General features: G+C 37.7%; 1 protein-coding gene across 4 annotated transcripts in view; it reads left to right on the top strand.

The window, feature by feature from the left end:
• DYM (dymeclin) overlaps window positions 1-13781 on the top strand; it is a 207063-nt gene that overhangs the window by 136862 nt on the left and 56420 nt on the right. For all 4 annotated transcript variants that reach the window (XM_039733340.1, XM_039733338.1, XM_039733339.1 and 1 more), the window contains one exon: window positions 3599-3701. In XM_039733340.1, the coding sequence (XP_039589274.1) occupies window positions 3599-3701 (103 nt within the window). The remainder of the gene's footprint in view (window positions 1-3598; window positions 3702-13781) is intronic.

Genomic DNA, 13781 nt, shown 5'->3' with positions numbered 1-13781 from the left:
GGTATTAGCAAACATTACTATTTAGTCTGTATTAATTTTTTTTTACTCATTGAAGTTCAGCCCTGAGTTAAATTAAAAACTGCTGTGTGAAGGGAGGTAAGAAATCAGTGTTGTTTTTAATTCCTTAAAAAACAAACAAGCACAGGACCTTGAAATTGTTGTTCAGCCTTTAGTCTTCCTTGCTGGCTGAGCTCATCGCTGGTGTGATGTGATGATCTGTAACAGATCACATTATCCCAGAACGGTGTGGGTTGCAAAGACCTCAAAAATCACACTGTTTGTGGTCAGGGGCACCTTCCACTGGACCAGGCTGCCCCAAGCTCTGTCCAGCCAGGCCTCGGATGCTGCCAGGGACCTGGAGACTCCCAGCTGCACACAGCATCTCTGGGCACCCCGTGTCAGGGACTCACCACCCGCACAGCCAGGAATTTCTGCTGATAATGCCAGCTGATGACTCCTAATCTTCCTAACAGATGCCAGCTGTTACCTCATCTTGCTCTTATTTCAACTTGCTGTTTTGCTCGCTATACATTGGCCTGGATGTACTTCTGTGAGGGAGAGATGAGTTGAGATGAGGGGTACCAAGATGATTTCATTGTTCTGGACATAGCTCTTTATTATTATGAAAAGTCCATAATGGGTGAGACTGATGGGCTGTCAATCTCCGTAGCCTGCCTGACAGTTGATGGAGAAGAGTGGATGAAAGAAGACAAATATTCCAGTAGATAAATCCATATTCTTGTCAGCCTCTGCACGCTGCCTTCAGTGACCACATAGTACATGTATTTTTCTGTTTGATCTCAACTTGGCTTTTAGTTGGGCAAAAATAGATGTGTGATGAAGACACATGAGGGAAATTTGGGAGACAGTCGCAGCTTCCACTTCTGGACTTTCTACTGTGTTGTGAAGATGGGAACAACCTTGTTGTAAAGGATTTTTGGTTTTTTAAAATTGCATTATTCATGCCTTGAAAATCAAAATCAAGCCTAAAACCTTACATACACTGGACATATGGCTGCTGCAAAATCAAGCAACTCTTTTAGAATGCAGCATTTGTTGGTGATGAAAGGTATTTATGAGCTAAACTTCATACAAATGACTTTCGAAAGTTGTAACTAACTCTGTGCTGACACTGAAAAAATTAGTCTTGGTATTTATGAAGGTGGTTTTCAGAGATAGAGATAGAGGCATAATAATAAGTGAATGACTTGGAATTGAAGTTTTGTACCAGTTAGGGGGCAATAATATTTCCTAGGAAGCTCAAAATCTATTTGTTAATCACAATATCTGGTCTTGATTTTTTTTTTCCCTGTGTTTAGCTGCAGTGTTTTTGTGGAGCTGTTTGAGTTTGCATTTCCAGGCATTTTCATTATGAAAAATTTAGTATGAAAAATCCTGCCATGTATCCCTGCCCTTGTGCTTACTTAAAGGATGGCCTTTGGAGAACAATTACCAATGGATGGAGGAGACAATTGTGTTGAGTTTTTCTAACCTGGATATCTGTGTTATGGGCAGTGGTCCCACAAAGAATTGTCCCAGCATGGTATGAAGGACACGAGTTTGTGGTTGGAAAGCAGAACTTTGCAAGGGGAAAGACAACAAAAGCCTCTGCACTGCTGCTTTTTAACTAGAAATCAGCCACAAAGATCTTGCTCATGCCATAAACTCTACTTGTAGTACACTTAATTATTTTAAAAACCTTTAAGGAGTATATAAATAAATAATTTGTCCATTATTTTCCTTTCTGCTTTTTTCCCAATTCTCTACATTTCAATTGGAATAAATAAATTTACTTTTTGCTATTCTGGTTCCATGCAGAGTACCACTGTAAGTTCATTTTCCTGTGCACATGCCTTGAACACATGCACTTTCCAAAATCATGACCCTTTTCCTTGTTTATATTTAAATTTCCTTTAAAGCCAAAATGCTTTATGTATTTTGGAGAAGAATCTACTACTTGGAAATCTGCTTTATTCCAAATTCTTCCTCTTTGTGAAATTATTTCTATCTTCTGGTGCAGACACCAGATTTAACCTGATTTTGCTGCACCCCACCATAAGCATCTCCAGCTTGGTTTTAACTGATTATTTTGTCTCCACAGCACTAGATGGTGCTGATGACAGTATCTCTGAAATCTGAGTCTTCAAAGATACACATGGTTGCAGAAGTAGTGCTACTGTTTCCTACCAAGGACCAGTTTGCACGTCCAGTTATTGATCTGAACAAAAGTTTCAGTCTGTGGATGCAATAACAGAATTTGTGAGGGGGAAAAAGGCATAAAGCTACCCCTGTATCTTAATTTCTGTGTTGCTTCTTCCCTTTTAACATGGAATGTTCTAATGGTATTGACTAATAGCTGTGAGTTAGTGTAACTAATTCCTCGTGGCTGTGAGGAGTGTTGGAAAAGCCTTTTCCCGAGGCTCTTGGCAAGCAATGGGGTGGCAAGAGCTGGTGACAAGCTGGCCATTCCACCCTCTAAAACACACATAGTCATCCCAGGAAAACCTGATAGGAGTCCCGTAATGCTCCAAAAAGAAGTAAAGAAGTCCACGTGAATGTTTTTAAATGCAGAAAGCCTAAAAACTTCTGACACCTAACAAGAGCAAATAGCCTCAGGTTGCACCAGAGTAGGTTTAGAATGGATGTTAGGGAAAAATTCTCCATGGAAGGGATTGTTCTTTCACAGGCTGCCCAGAGCACTGGTGCAGTCCCCATCCCTGGAGGGATTTAAAAGCCACTGTTGAAAAGTGGATGTGGCACTTGGGGACATGGGTCAGTGCTGGGGAAATGGTTTGACTCAATGGTCTTAGAAGCTCTTCCAATATGGGGTTGGGTTAATCTGTTAATTGATAGCCATGTTTGAGCTATCCAGGGCTTTAGAGGAGTGTCTGACTCCTTGCTACTGCTGAGCATTAGCTGGTGGTCTTTGCCCAGTGCTGCTGCTTCCACCATTCTCCTTGTAAATCAGGTTACACCATCCTCTGTGAGTGTCATTGCCCTGCTTTTTTCCAGAATGCAAGAAAAATATGTTTATTTCTCTGTGTGTATATGGCCCTCTGATTTAACAGATTATAAAGCTAAGGTAATCCTTTTTTTGTTGACTTAGGCTAAAATAAATTAGAAAATAATATGTACTAGTAAAATGTAATAACTTGTCCTGGAAATACACAAAGCTTTTGTTATATACTCAGATTTCTCCTGTCTAAGCAGTAGGTTATTAAAATGGATAGTATATGAGATACTTAAGTATATATTACAATGTATTGCATGAGATGCTGCACTTAAAAATTGCATTCTAGTGAACACAAACTATTAATGAACTAAAATTGCATGTATGCCATTCCTTCTGTGACAGTGTGACTTTTAAGAATTTAATAATGAACAGAAAGTGTTCTTCAGAGCATCTATTATATAGAATGTTTCTGATACAAACTCTGCTGTTACTTACCCAGATATTAAATAAACAAATAAATAATACAACTATTATGCATTGCATTCTGAAAATTTTGTGTATATAATAAGACTTCTTTCTTCTCTGAACAGTCTTAACTATTTCGGGACACTCTCGTGAAGTTATTTTAATTTCTTTTTCCCCCAGTTTATTTTCTCTGTTGTCTAAAAAACACAACAAAGTGCTGGAGCAAGCCACGCAGTCCTTGAGAGGTTCCCTGGGTTCAAACGACTCTCCACTTCCTGATTATGTGAGTATCAAAATGAATGTTGTAATGGGTGCTTCGAAATTCAAGTCATACATCCCTAAATCTGCAAAGAATTCTCAGAGTGTGGCAGCTGAGCAACCACCAACATCAAAATACAGGAACCTGTATGAATGATGTAATGTCTGAAACATCTCTGAAAAACAAGAATTACACTTAGAAATGGCAGAACAAAACCACAGCTATGCAGAGGGAAGAGACTTACTGTCAACTCATGCTTTTCAAGCCATTTGTAATTCAGAGTATTTAAATCACACCATTGAAAACGGCATTTTTAAAAAGTGGGCTTTAGCATCCACAGAATCTTAAAATGCCTAAAAATGATTGAAAACAATTCCCAGTGAGCCTCTGAGGGAGTACTGGAGTCATGGGGTAAATTAGTATGTTCTGGATACATGGATACTTACAGTTCCCTTCAGTTTGCTGAGCCAATGCCCACAAGTAGCAACAATTTTGTACTTAATTGCACGGCTTGTTGGGAAATCTCTGCTTTGGGTGGAAGAAGGAGACGTCTTGAGAGGACTTGAATAATATCTTTGTGCTGCTGTAGTATCTTTGGTCTGTACTCATTTGAACCCTTACTGCAGTGCTGTGTGCAGGAAAGAAAAGTTGATTTATCATTTGCTTGGGATTTTTGAGGATGAAAATGTATCAAATGAAATGTTTTGTTTTCAGGGCTAATACGTGATCCAGAATATGCCTGCCTGGGACTTTGCATATTCTATTACTCTAGCATTAAATATAAAAATAGTTTAAAAAATAATTTTATACAATCATTTAATGAGTTAAATAAGGAAACAGCATGACACACATCTGCAAAACACATAGGCACACATAGGCATGGGATAACATACATTGAAGGTCTATATTTCAAGGAGTATAAGAACACAATGCTTGAAAAATACTTTATGGGTTTTGAACTTTTTAACTTGCTGGATGTAAACAATACTGCAGTTAAGGAAGGGCCCAGGGAAAGGCTTTCTGTATGAAGTTGTCCCCTTACGCACAGAGACAGCTGAACAATGCAGCTGATGGAGCTGGGAAAGCTCCCTGGAGTACAGCCAAGAGGCTTAGATACTCCACTGATATTTTTTTTCTTTTTACTGTTGCTATGATGTAGGGATAGAAGGGGGAAAGAGAACACTTGGGAAGATTGGTGTAGGGGAAGAGTAAGTTAAGTTCATGGCCTGTATTTTGAATCAATAAGGTAAACTGTTAAGGTATGGCTTTCTGGTCCTTTCTTTTTCCTCTCCGAATTTCTCATGTTACAGCTGAGTCTGAAACATGGGCAGTTGACTAAAAAAAGTTGAGGCCAGATTTCATCACTTCAGCATATTCTGCTTCTGAAAGCCTGTGTTTATGTTGTGTGTAAGAACAAGGAGGAGTGTAGGAGTGGAGGGGACTGAAATGTCAGAAGTCCTGAAGCACCTCCTGCCTCTGTACCCCACCGTGGAGCTAAGGAAAAGGGTGATTCCAATATTGCCTGCTGCTCTGCACAGGTTTGCTCATTGAGAGGTGGAAGTTTCCCTAATAAACAGTTGTCTTGGCAGGTTCTGTTCAGACCAAATATATATTTTAAAAATGCCTTTCTCACTATTTTTTCATTCATTTTCTTACTGTGCTCTGTAATCCAGATGGGAATTTGCATGGAACCCGAATCCAAGGGTTAAACCACATAAAAGTATTCTAGGTGCTGTTTAAGATGCTGTCTTAAATTCTGTGTGTTTGAATTGTAGTACTCTATATTCTAGTAAGTTTTTGACCCAGTACACAGTCCCTAAGCTTATACTCACTGATGGTGGTAGGAATATACTGAGTTCTACCTTTACCACATTTATTAATGTTCTTTTTGTGAATTATCTGCTGCAGTCTGCCATCAGGTTATGGTGTAACAGCAGAGCTGGGAACTGGAGTAAGGAACTGACCCCACTGGCCTTGATACAGTTCTTGCTGGGGTTTTTCTGGTGTTAAAAAAAGAAAAGAGCAAGTTGTTGCATTTATTGAGGCTGGACCAGTGTCCCCGTCCTTTCCTGGTAAACTTGTCAGTGTGCTGGATTCAGGAGCAGGATGGAGATGGCAGAGGGACAGAGACAACCAACTCTTGTCATTATTGCCTCAAAGATACAATCCTCTGTTAGACTAATTCTGCACTAAGTAATTTATTTGTTTCATAAGCCATAATATTGTTCATTGTTTTTGTAGCAGCATTGACCTGTTTTGAAATATTACATATGATCCAACTGGAAATGGGAAGAGTCCACTTAAGTGTATCTTTCTTACTTTCTTGCAGTCAATGATAGCATGTTTTCTAATGTTTTTAGCAAACAAGAAAACTGATAATAAATTAATTGAGAATTTTGCTTCTTATAGTTCAAATCAAGACATATTACTTAAGTAAACATATCAACAATTTTCTTGGTAATTTGATTACAGCCTAATGTAATTTATCAAATCAGAGGTACTTAACAGCATAGCTAGAGACATGCTAACGTCTCTGGGGAAGTAGCGTGTCAGATGTGTTGTTGGTTCCACCATCTACACCAAACATTTCTTTTCAAGGATTTCATAGTATTTTTTATGATTTTTGAGTGCTTCTCCTGCTTGTTAAAATACCGCTGGTAACGAGAGATTCTCCTTAACTCTTTCTGTGAAGAAGAAGAGAGTAAATTTTGATTTTTGGCAAGTTCATGTCATTTTCTTGCTGATGTGAGAAAAAAACAGTTTCCTTAATGCAAAAAATTGAGGACATTGAAAATCCAATATAGGTGTAGTATTAGATTCAAGTAGTTTGGCAGACATCGTCACTTTTGTCTTACCTTCTGAATTTTGGGTTTAAAAAAAAATTGTTCTAGCCAGATGAAGGTTAAATGTGTTAGGAAAAATTCTAAAACAATCCCACTTAGTGGCAATATATTCAGTCATTTAGTACATAGCATTGTCATTTAAACAGCATGTCAGTGGTGGATGAAATTTGGTATAGAAACCTTGTAGTGTAATATCAAACTTCATATTAATAGATACATTAATCAATATGTGGAGAGCCATCCTTTAATCCTCTGTCCAAAATCTGTTGGGTTTTGGGTTATTTAGCATAGAAATAAAAGCATTTGGCAACTCAAAGGGAAAAATGTAAAAAATGCAAATGTAGTGAGCTTTGTGTGTGCATGTATATGTATAAAAATATATGTTTTAATGTGTAGTTATATATATATAAATTCTGCAGTAGCAAAGCCTGGTGGTACTGGAGAGTTCCCAATCAGAGCTGACTTTTCATGACTCCTTCCCAATCCAGTAAATTTACCCACTGTGCAAAGCTGGCTTTCATGGAGGGCTGGAATTCTGCAAATGTTGTTGAGTTTTTCTCTCATCTTGATAACGAGAATTAAACTTTGCATCTGGATGACGAGATTTCTCTATTATTTTCTTTTCCCCCTCAGTTTGTGCTCCATAATGGGCTAAATGAATTCCAATATTTAGATTCTTCTTTGATTTTTCCCTGATTTATATGGTAAATAGAAAGCAGCTGTCTGTTTAACCATCTAACTCTTGAAACTCCTAGGCCCCTCGAGCGTCATCTGGAAGTAATGTAGCTTGTAAAACAAAGCTAAGAAGAAAAAGCAATGTTTGTTTTATGTGGGATGAATGACTTCAGTTGGGGTCCCTCTAATTCGGCCATTATGGGGGTTATTAAAAAGCAGTATTACAAAAGTGGTTTCAACAAAAAAGAAATTTGGGGGGGTGGGAGCTTATATCTTGTTATTACATTTGATTCTATTCAAACCTCCAAGTACTTCATAAATAGTCCTTCGTTTGAGTTCCCCCAAGAGAGAATCAGCCCAGTCTCCCCCCGTACATCAATAGATGTAAAAAGGTTCCCCTGCGTCATTTACTTCCTGAGAAGAAATTGTCTGTTATAATTAAAAGCTCCATATTTATCTTAGAAACTTGCAATTGCTAAAGAGTAGGTAAAATCAGGTCCATGAACTTCAGTACTTGTTGTCTTTTAAACATAATGGAACATATCTAAAATTTATTAACGTTCTAGATTCAGTTACATGCAAAGAAGTTAATTTTTATGTATACATTTAGCAAACAAGTATTTTATTCACTAATGATATGAGCAATTTGGCCTTTAAATAAATGTTGTGATATTTTGGGGGTTAGAAGGAGTTGATCTGTAAGCATTTCCAGCCCAAATCATTCTAGGATTATATGATTCTATGAATCATAGAGCCATTTGAGTGGAAAAGAACTCTAGGTTCATCAGGTTCTATAATATGTTCTGTGCCTGCATATCTAATATTACGTTAGGCATCCTGCAGCTCGATCTTATTTTTTTAATTATCTAAAGAGCAGTTTAATGCAGAGCTCTGCCATCACGTAGAAGTGTTCTCCTATAAACGCGTGCTATCACGAAGAAATGGGAAGTCTTCTCTGCAATCATCTGATGACTCCAGAAATGATGCAGAAATGAAATTAAACCTACTTCCAAATAAACTGGTCAGCCGTAATAGAGTTAGTGTGATGCAATTAATGTTGTTCAGCTGGTAGTCTGTAAATACTGCTCAGTGGTAACTGCTAAGAACTCACAAAATATGTAGAACTGGATACGCTGGCAGAATGGGAAACTTTTGCCAAATTAAATCAAGGCTGCTGACTGAGGTATGTCCATATTTGTCAAATACTAGAGCGAGGAAAAAACTAATGTCGTTTTGTTTTGTTTTGTTTTGTTTTTTCATAATCTTTCTTTAAAATTCAGCAACCACCTACTTACCACCCAAAGTACTGCCTAGATCTCTTATGTGTTTTGGGTTTTTTCTCTATTTTCTTACATTTCAAAATGTCATCAAGAAAACCAGTAAGATTTTTAATGCCTTAACCATACATCATTAATGGTCTAAAAAACGTCATTTTTGTGTGTGAATTTTTAGTTTCTTATGTTGTCTAGAGGAATAAACTTAAAATGTGATTATACAAGAGAATTTTTATTAAGGTGTTGTTTAATGAAAGCATATGGTAAAGCAATATAGTGCTGGGTTGGTTTTCTATAGTATGTGGATTCTAGCTGTTCAAGTTGCACTTAATAGGAGAGTCACCTTATTTTGCAGTATAATACCTTCTTTTTGATTACTCTGACTTGATGGCTGATGAAGTAACATTTTCAATATCAGGTTATTCTTGGGATTGCCTGTCTCCAGTACTGAGTATTTTTAGAAAAAAATACTTTTTCTAAATATTAGTCATACCCTCCTCCAGATGAATTATATTTTATAGAATATTACTCCTACCTAATCCCCCTATTTTTATATCACCAAAAAATAGCTATTTCAGAATAGACTGAAATAACCAACCTAACCCAAATCTAAAGCAAGCTTTTCTGTTGAGTAATAGCTGAATTCTGAAGTTCTGTCTGAATTCTTAATCAGTTCTTTCCTTTAAATGAATTGAAACTTTCATAAGAAAATGCATAAATTATCCTTAAACAGAAGAACTAGCCTAAAACCTGGTGAAAAAAGCTGTTGGTAAAGTTCAATCTGTTTAAACTTCTGTATATTACTATGAAGTACTAATAGTTATTTGCAGCTGGCTTTTGCATTACTGTGTCTTTTCAAATACATTGCTTGTGATTGAAAGATTTTTAGAGAAACACATTGAAGAACATCAAGATGATGTTCTTCAAAAGGGTGTTGGTCTTTCATTACCCAGGACTTCCACAAAAGTGTCATTGGTGTCTTGTGTTTGTGTTACATAGATGGTGTTAAGCCTTATTTCACTTCTTATTAATTTCAATTCTCATTATTTTGGCAAATAGGGATGAAAATTCATTTGATTAGAAAGAAGATTTACTGTGGCAGTAGCATCTTATGATCATCTGGTCGAAAATCTTTCATTCTTCAGGTTTATGAGAAAGGAGAACAAATAAGTAAAAGGACTTCTGACATTAGCAGTGCAAACACCTGCTAAAGTAATTTCCAAACCCCTTGTTTTGCTTGTTAGAAACATTTGAAGTAAACCAAAGATGAAGAACATAATTTTTAACTTTTTCTTCTTTAGTAGTTCTAGAGCTTTAGGACATTGTCATTATTTTGCGGTAAAGGGTATAAATTATGACATTTGCTCAAATTCTGTACTCAAAATGCATGTTTTTTGAGAAGATTGCTTAAATGAGTGTCCTTGAAAGAGAAGATGATTAAACAGAAGAAGTTGTAAGAGCTTGTCTTATAAAAGAATGAGATCTTGGGGTTCCTTTGCACCTCCATAAGTTGTTAAACAGGAGAACTTTGTATGCTGATTTTTCTCTTGCACAGCTAATTGGGTTGCATTTGAGAGAACTGGAAGCCTGGTAACACTGGTATTTTAGAAGGGTCTTAGGTGTAGCTGTAGATAGAAAATGTGATACATTATTAAGATAAAGCCCTCATAAGCCTCTCTATAAAACTGTTTATTACTGCCATGTAAACCAACATTTGTTTTATTCACACTAATGGCAAGTATTGAAGTGTTTGGATGAAAAAAGGAGCAGTACTGATCCCCAAAGCACCCTTCTTTGCTGATTTGGTCATTAGATGCTTTTCCTGCTGCCTCTTTCACATGAGTGGGTTGTTCAGGGTTTCTCAGAAACCAATTATTCACCTGGATGGTTCATCTTGGTCAGACGTGCACAGACAAACAGAACAACCTAATGCAGTAGCTCTCCAAAGAGTAGGATTTATTTTTATAACAGCAATCTATTTCAACAATGCATTAAAACAATTTTCTGGTGTTCCTAACGCACGGTTTTGATTGAAAAATGTAGTGCTTAAAAACCATAAGTATGTGACCATATGTTATAAACATCCCAGTAATTGTTTTTTTTAAATATGCAGCCATATAAAGTAGAGGAAATGGATGAGGAAGAAAGTATGTACCAAACCTTTTAGGCTGTTTGGTACTAAATATCTAATTGGAATTGGAATTTCTGTGTGCTGCTTTTTCTCTGGGAGATATTGGCGGAACATGTTGTACCTTCCATTTCCAATTTGTCCTCTTCATATTTTACAGGGACATTTACAGACTAACAAGTGAGGTTTTTGTATGTTTTTAGTTGTTGTTTAAAAAAAAGCCATCTATTTCTATCAAAGGGTACTAAGAAGTTATTTAAAAAGTAAACAAACATAGATATTTAGACTCCTTTGTTGCAGATATCTGTGATTTGGCACTGGAAAGACAAAGAAAATAATAGAAATTAGGGTGAATCAAGACCCAGTGATTTTGAGGAGCATGCTCTAAGAAACAGATGGTGTGCTTCACATTGGATAAAATAATGGAAGAAGTTATTGACCTGTGGAGGTGCTGCTCAAATCTGTCTGAACTGAAACATCCACACCTCAAATGCTGTGTCCAGTTATGGGCCCCTCAGGACAACAGGGACATAGGGTGTGTCCAGGGCAGGGAACGGGGCTGGGAAGGGGCTGGAGCCCCAGGAGAGGCTGAGGGAGCTGGGAAGGGGCTGAGCCTGGAGCAAAGGAGACTCAGGGGGGATCTTGTGGCTCTGCACAGCTCCTGCCAGGAGGGGACAGCCGGGGGGTCGGGCTGTGCTCCAGGGAACAGGGACAGGAGGAGAGGGAACGGCCTCAGGCTGGGCCAGGGGAGGCTCAGGTTGGGTATTGGGGAAAAATTCTTCATGGAAAGGGTTGTCCAGCCCTGGCACAGCTGCTCAGTGCAGTGGTGAGTCCCCATTCTTGGAGAGACTTAAAAGCCACATGGATGTGGCATTTGGGGACAGGGGTCAGTGATGGACTTGGCAGTGCTGGGGGAATGGTTGGACTCAATCTTGGAGGGCTTCTCCAGCCTAAACAGTTCTATACTTCTATAAAATGTTAAAACAGGACCATTTTCTACCTCTGCAGAGCCGAAATTTGTTACAAGTTGTGTCCATGTTCCTGAAACAAATTAATCTCATCAGTTTACAATTTATCTTCTTGGAATGGTCTTGTGCTCCCGGAACAGCATTTCACAGTGTCATGCTGAGGGCAATTCTCCCACTGGTGGCTGCTGTTAATATTACCTATAATGTTACACAACTGCTGCTGATTGGCAACGTGGGTGGCCAGGAGACTGAATGATGGGATGAAGGCAAGGAGAGTATTTTAAAGGGAATGAGTCAACCATATTAAAAGGCAGTCTTGGTATGAAGTGAATAAGAAAAAGGTTTGGATAAGAAAAAATTATTAATATAGACAGAAATGCAAAAGCAAAAGTGGATTTTGAAAAAGGGTAGGCTCCTCTCTGCTGCTTATATGAACTATCAGATGGAGCAAAATAAGCCACTTACTGAAAACTGATTTCCTCATCACCTGGCCCGAAAGCAGCATTAAAGAAATGTAGAAGGGAGAATTTACATTTTGTTTATCCCCATTGACAGGAGTGGATTCTTGTTCTCTGTGAAATACCTTCCTGAAAAACCTCTCAGAAAATTTAGAGAATGTGTTTAGAAGAAACAGAAATTTAGAAGAGCCTGTTACTCATTTTTATTGAATTGTGTAGACACCCTAATGTATTTCACAGGTGTAATTTAAAAGATAAACTTTTAATTCCCTTTCATGTAATCATCTATTTCTCATAATTTTCTCATTTCTTTGTTGATTAGGAACTGAGTGAGTTAGTGGAATACATTGCATATTTCATATGCTAAGTCAGCCTTTATAAATAGGAATTCTTCCACAGAATTGGTTAATTATAGAAACAATAACCCAGAGTTTGGACAAAAATTAGCAATTCTTAACAATCACTGAGTTAGAGTCAGAGAACTAGGGGTTTTCAGCCTGGGGAAGAGAAGGCTCTGGGGAGACAAGACTCTAATACATTGCCATTATTTAATCCTCCTGTATTTGTTATCCCCAGCACTTTTGGGAGATGTCTGATTGCCTTCACTTCCCTGAAACAAAGTTGAAACACGTAAGATACCTTTTTTTTTTTTTTTTTTTTTTTTTCAAATTCACCATTTGCCCTTCAGATATGTTACTGGAATGTGGTGGAGCTCTTCCAGAGCTGCTCTTGTTCATATTCAGGCTGGAGCCCAAGCTGGGTGAGCTGTGGCCCACTACTGAACAACATATTCTCCAAAGACACTGTGTTCCAATGCATTTTTGTGTTGCTATCAAGCTGGCACGGTGTGTACAGAGCCTGTTCCACTCCAGCATTTGTGTGTGTGTTAACCCAAATCCTTGACCTCAAAGATAATGTTGGCTAATGACAAAAAACAGCCGTCCTGTTCTAGAGAAAATAAGATGTATTGTAACATTGCAGGTTCAATTTGCTTTATTCACTTCAATAGGACTCATTATCTGAAGTATATCTGTTCTCCCCAGATAAACTGAGGAGAAAATGGATGTTGCAGTTCCCAAAGGCAGGTCTTTCATCTACTCACCAGCAGATAATTTGTGGCACTCACAGAGAAATAAGATGCTTATTCAATGCAGCGAAAAAAAGTTATCTGAACAAATAATGACAAGTTTTCCCATTCCAACACTAATCTTCTAGATTTTGATAAATTGAGTCAATAGGAAGAGTCATGTTACATTCCCATGGGAAAAAGCTTTGTGGAATTTTTCTGATACATAAAATTATTTTTCTGCAATAAATTAGCCATCTTAACGTGTGGTAAGTTAATTAAAGTTTGTTTGAAAGCTTAGGGTAACTTATAGCTAAGCAGTTATAATCACAAAGAGGATTTTGGTGAGGAAGAGTTGAGGGACTCTGGGATGGATGTACAACATACCCAGGTGCTTCACTGTCTTTCAGCAGTAATCTCTCATCTTCTCCCTGTCTGTCACTGCTGAGCTTTATGAACCAGGCTACACAAAATTAACTTAGGTCCCAAAATAGACAAGACTTCATAAATATTTCAGGAAATTTTATTTAGTTTGATAATGCAGTTTTTACAAATTTCCATCAAGAGCATTTGCCGCAAAATTTGAGAAAATACTATGTTGCTCATAGTTCATTTTGAAACAAGTGCCTGTGTACATAGACCTCTACAATTATCTTCTGTGAGTTTTGTGTTTTCCACATCTCAGTTAAAGG

Source organism: Passer montanus, unplaced genomic scaffold (genome assembly GCF_014805655.1).
Source record: "Passer montanus isolate IOZ18808 unplaced genomic scaffold, ASM1480565v1 scaffold86, whole genome shotgun sequence".
NCBI classification, from domain to species: Eukaryota; Metazoa; Chordata; class Aves; order Passeriformes; family Passeridae; genus Passer; species Passer montanus.
Note: the sequence above shows the minus strand (reverse complement) of the source record. Positions and strands in the feature narration are given on the sequence as shown.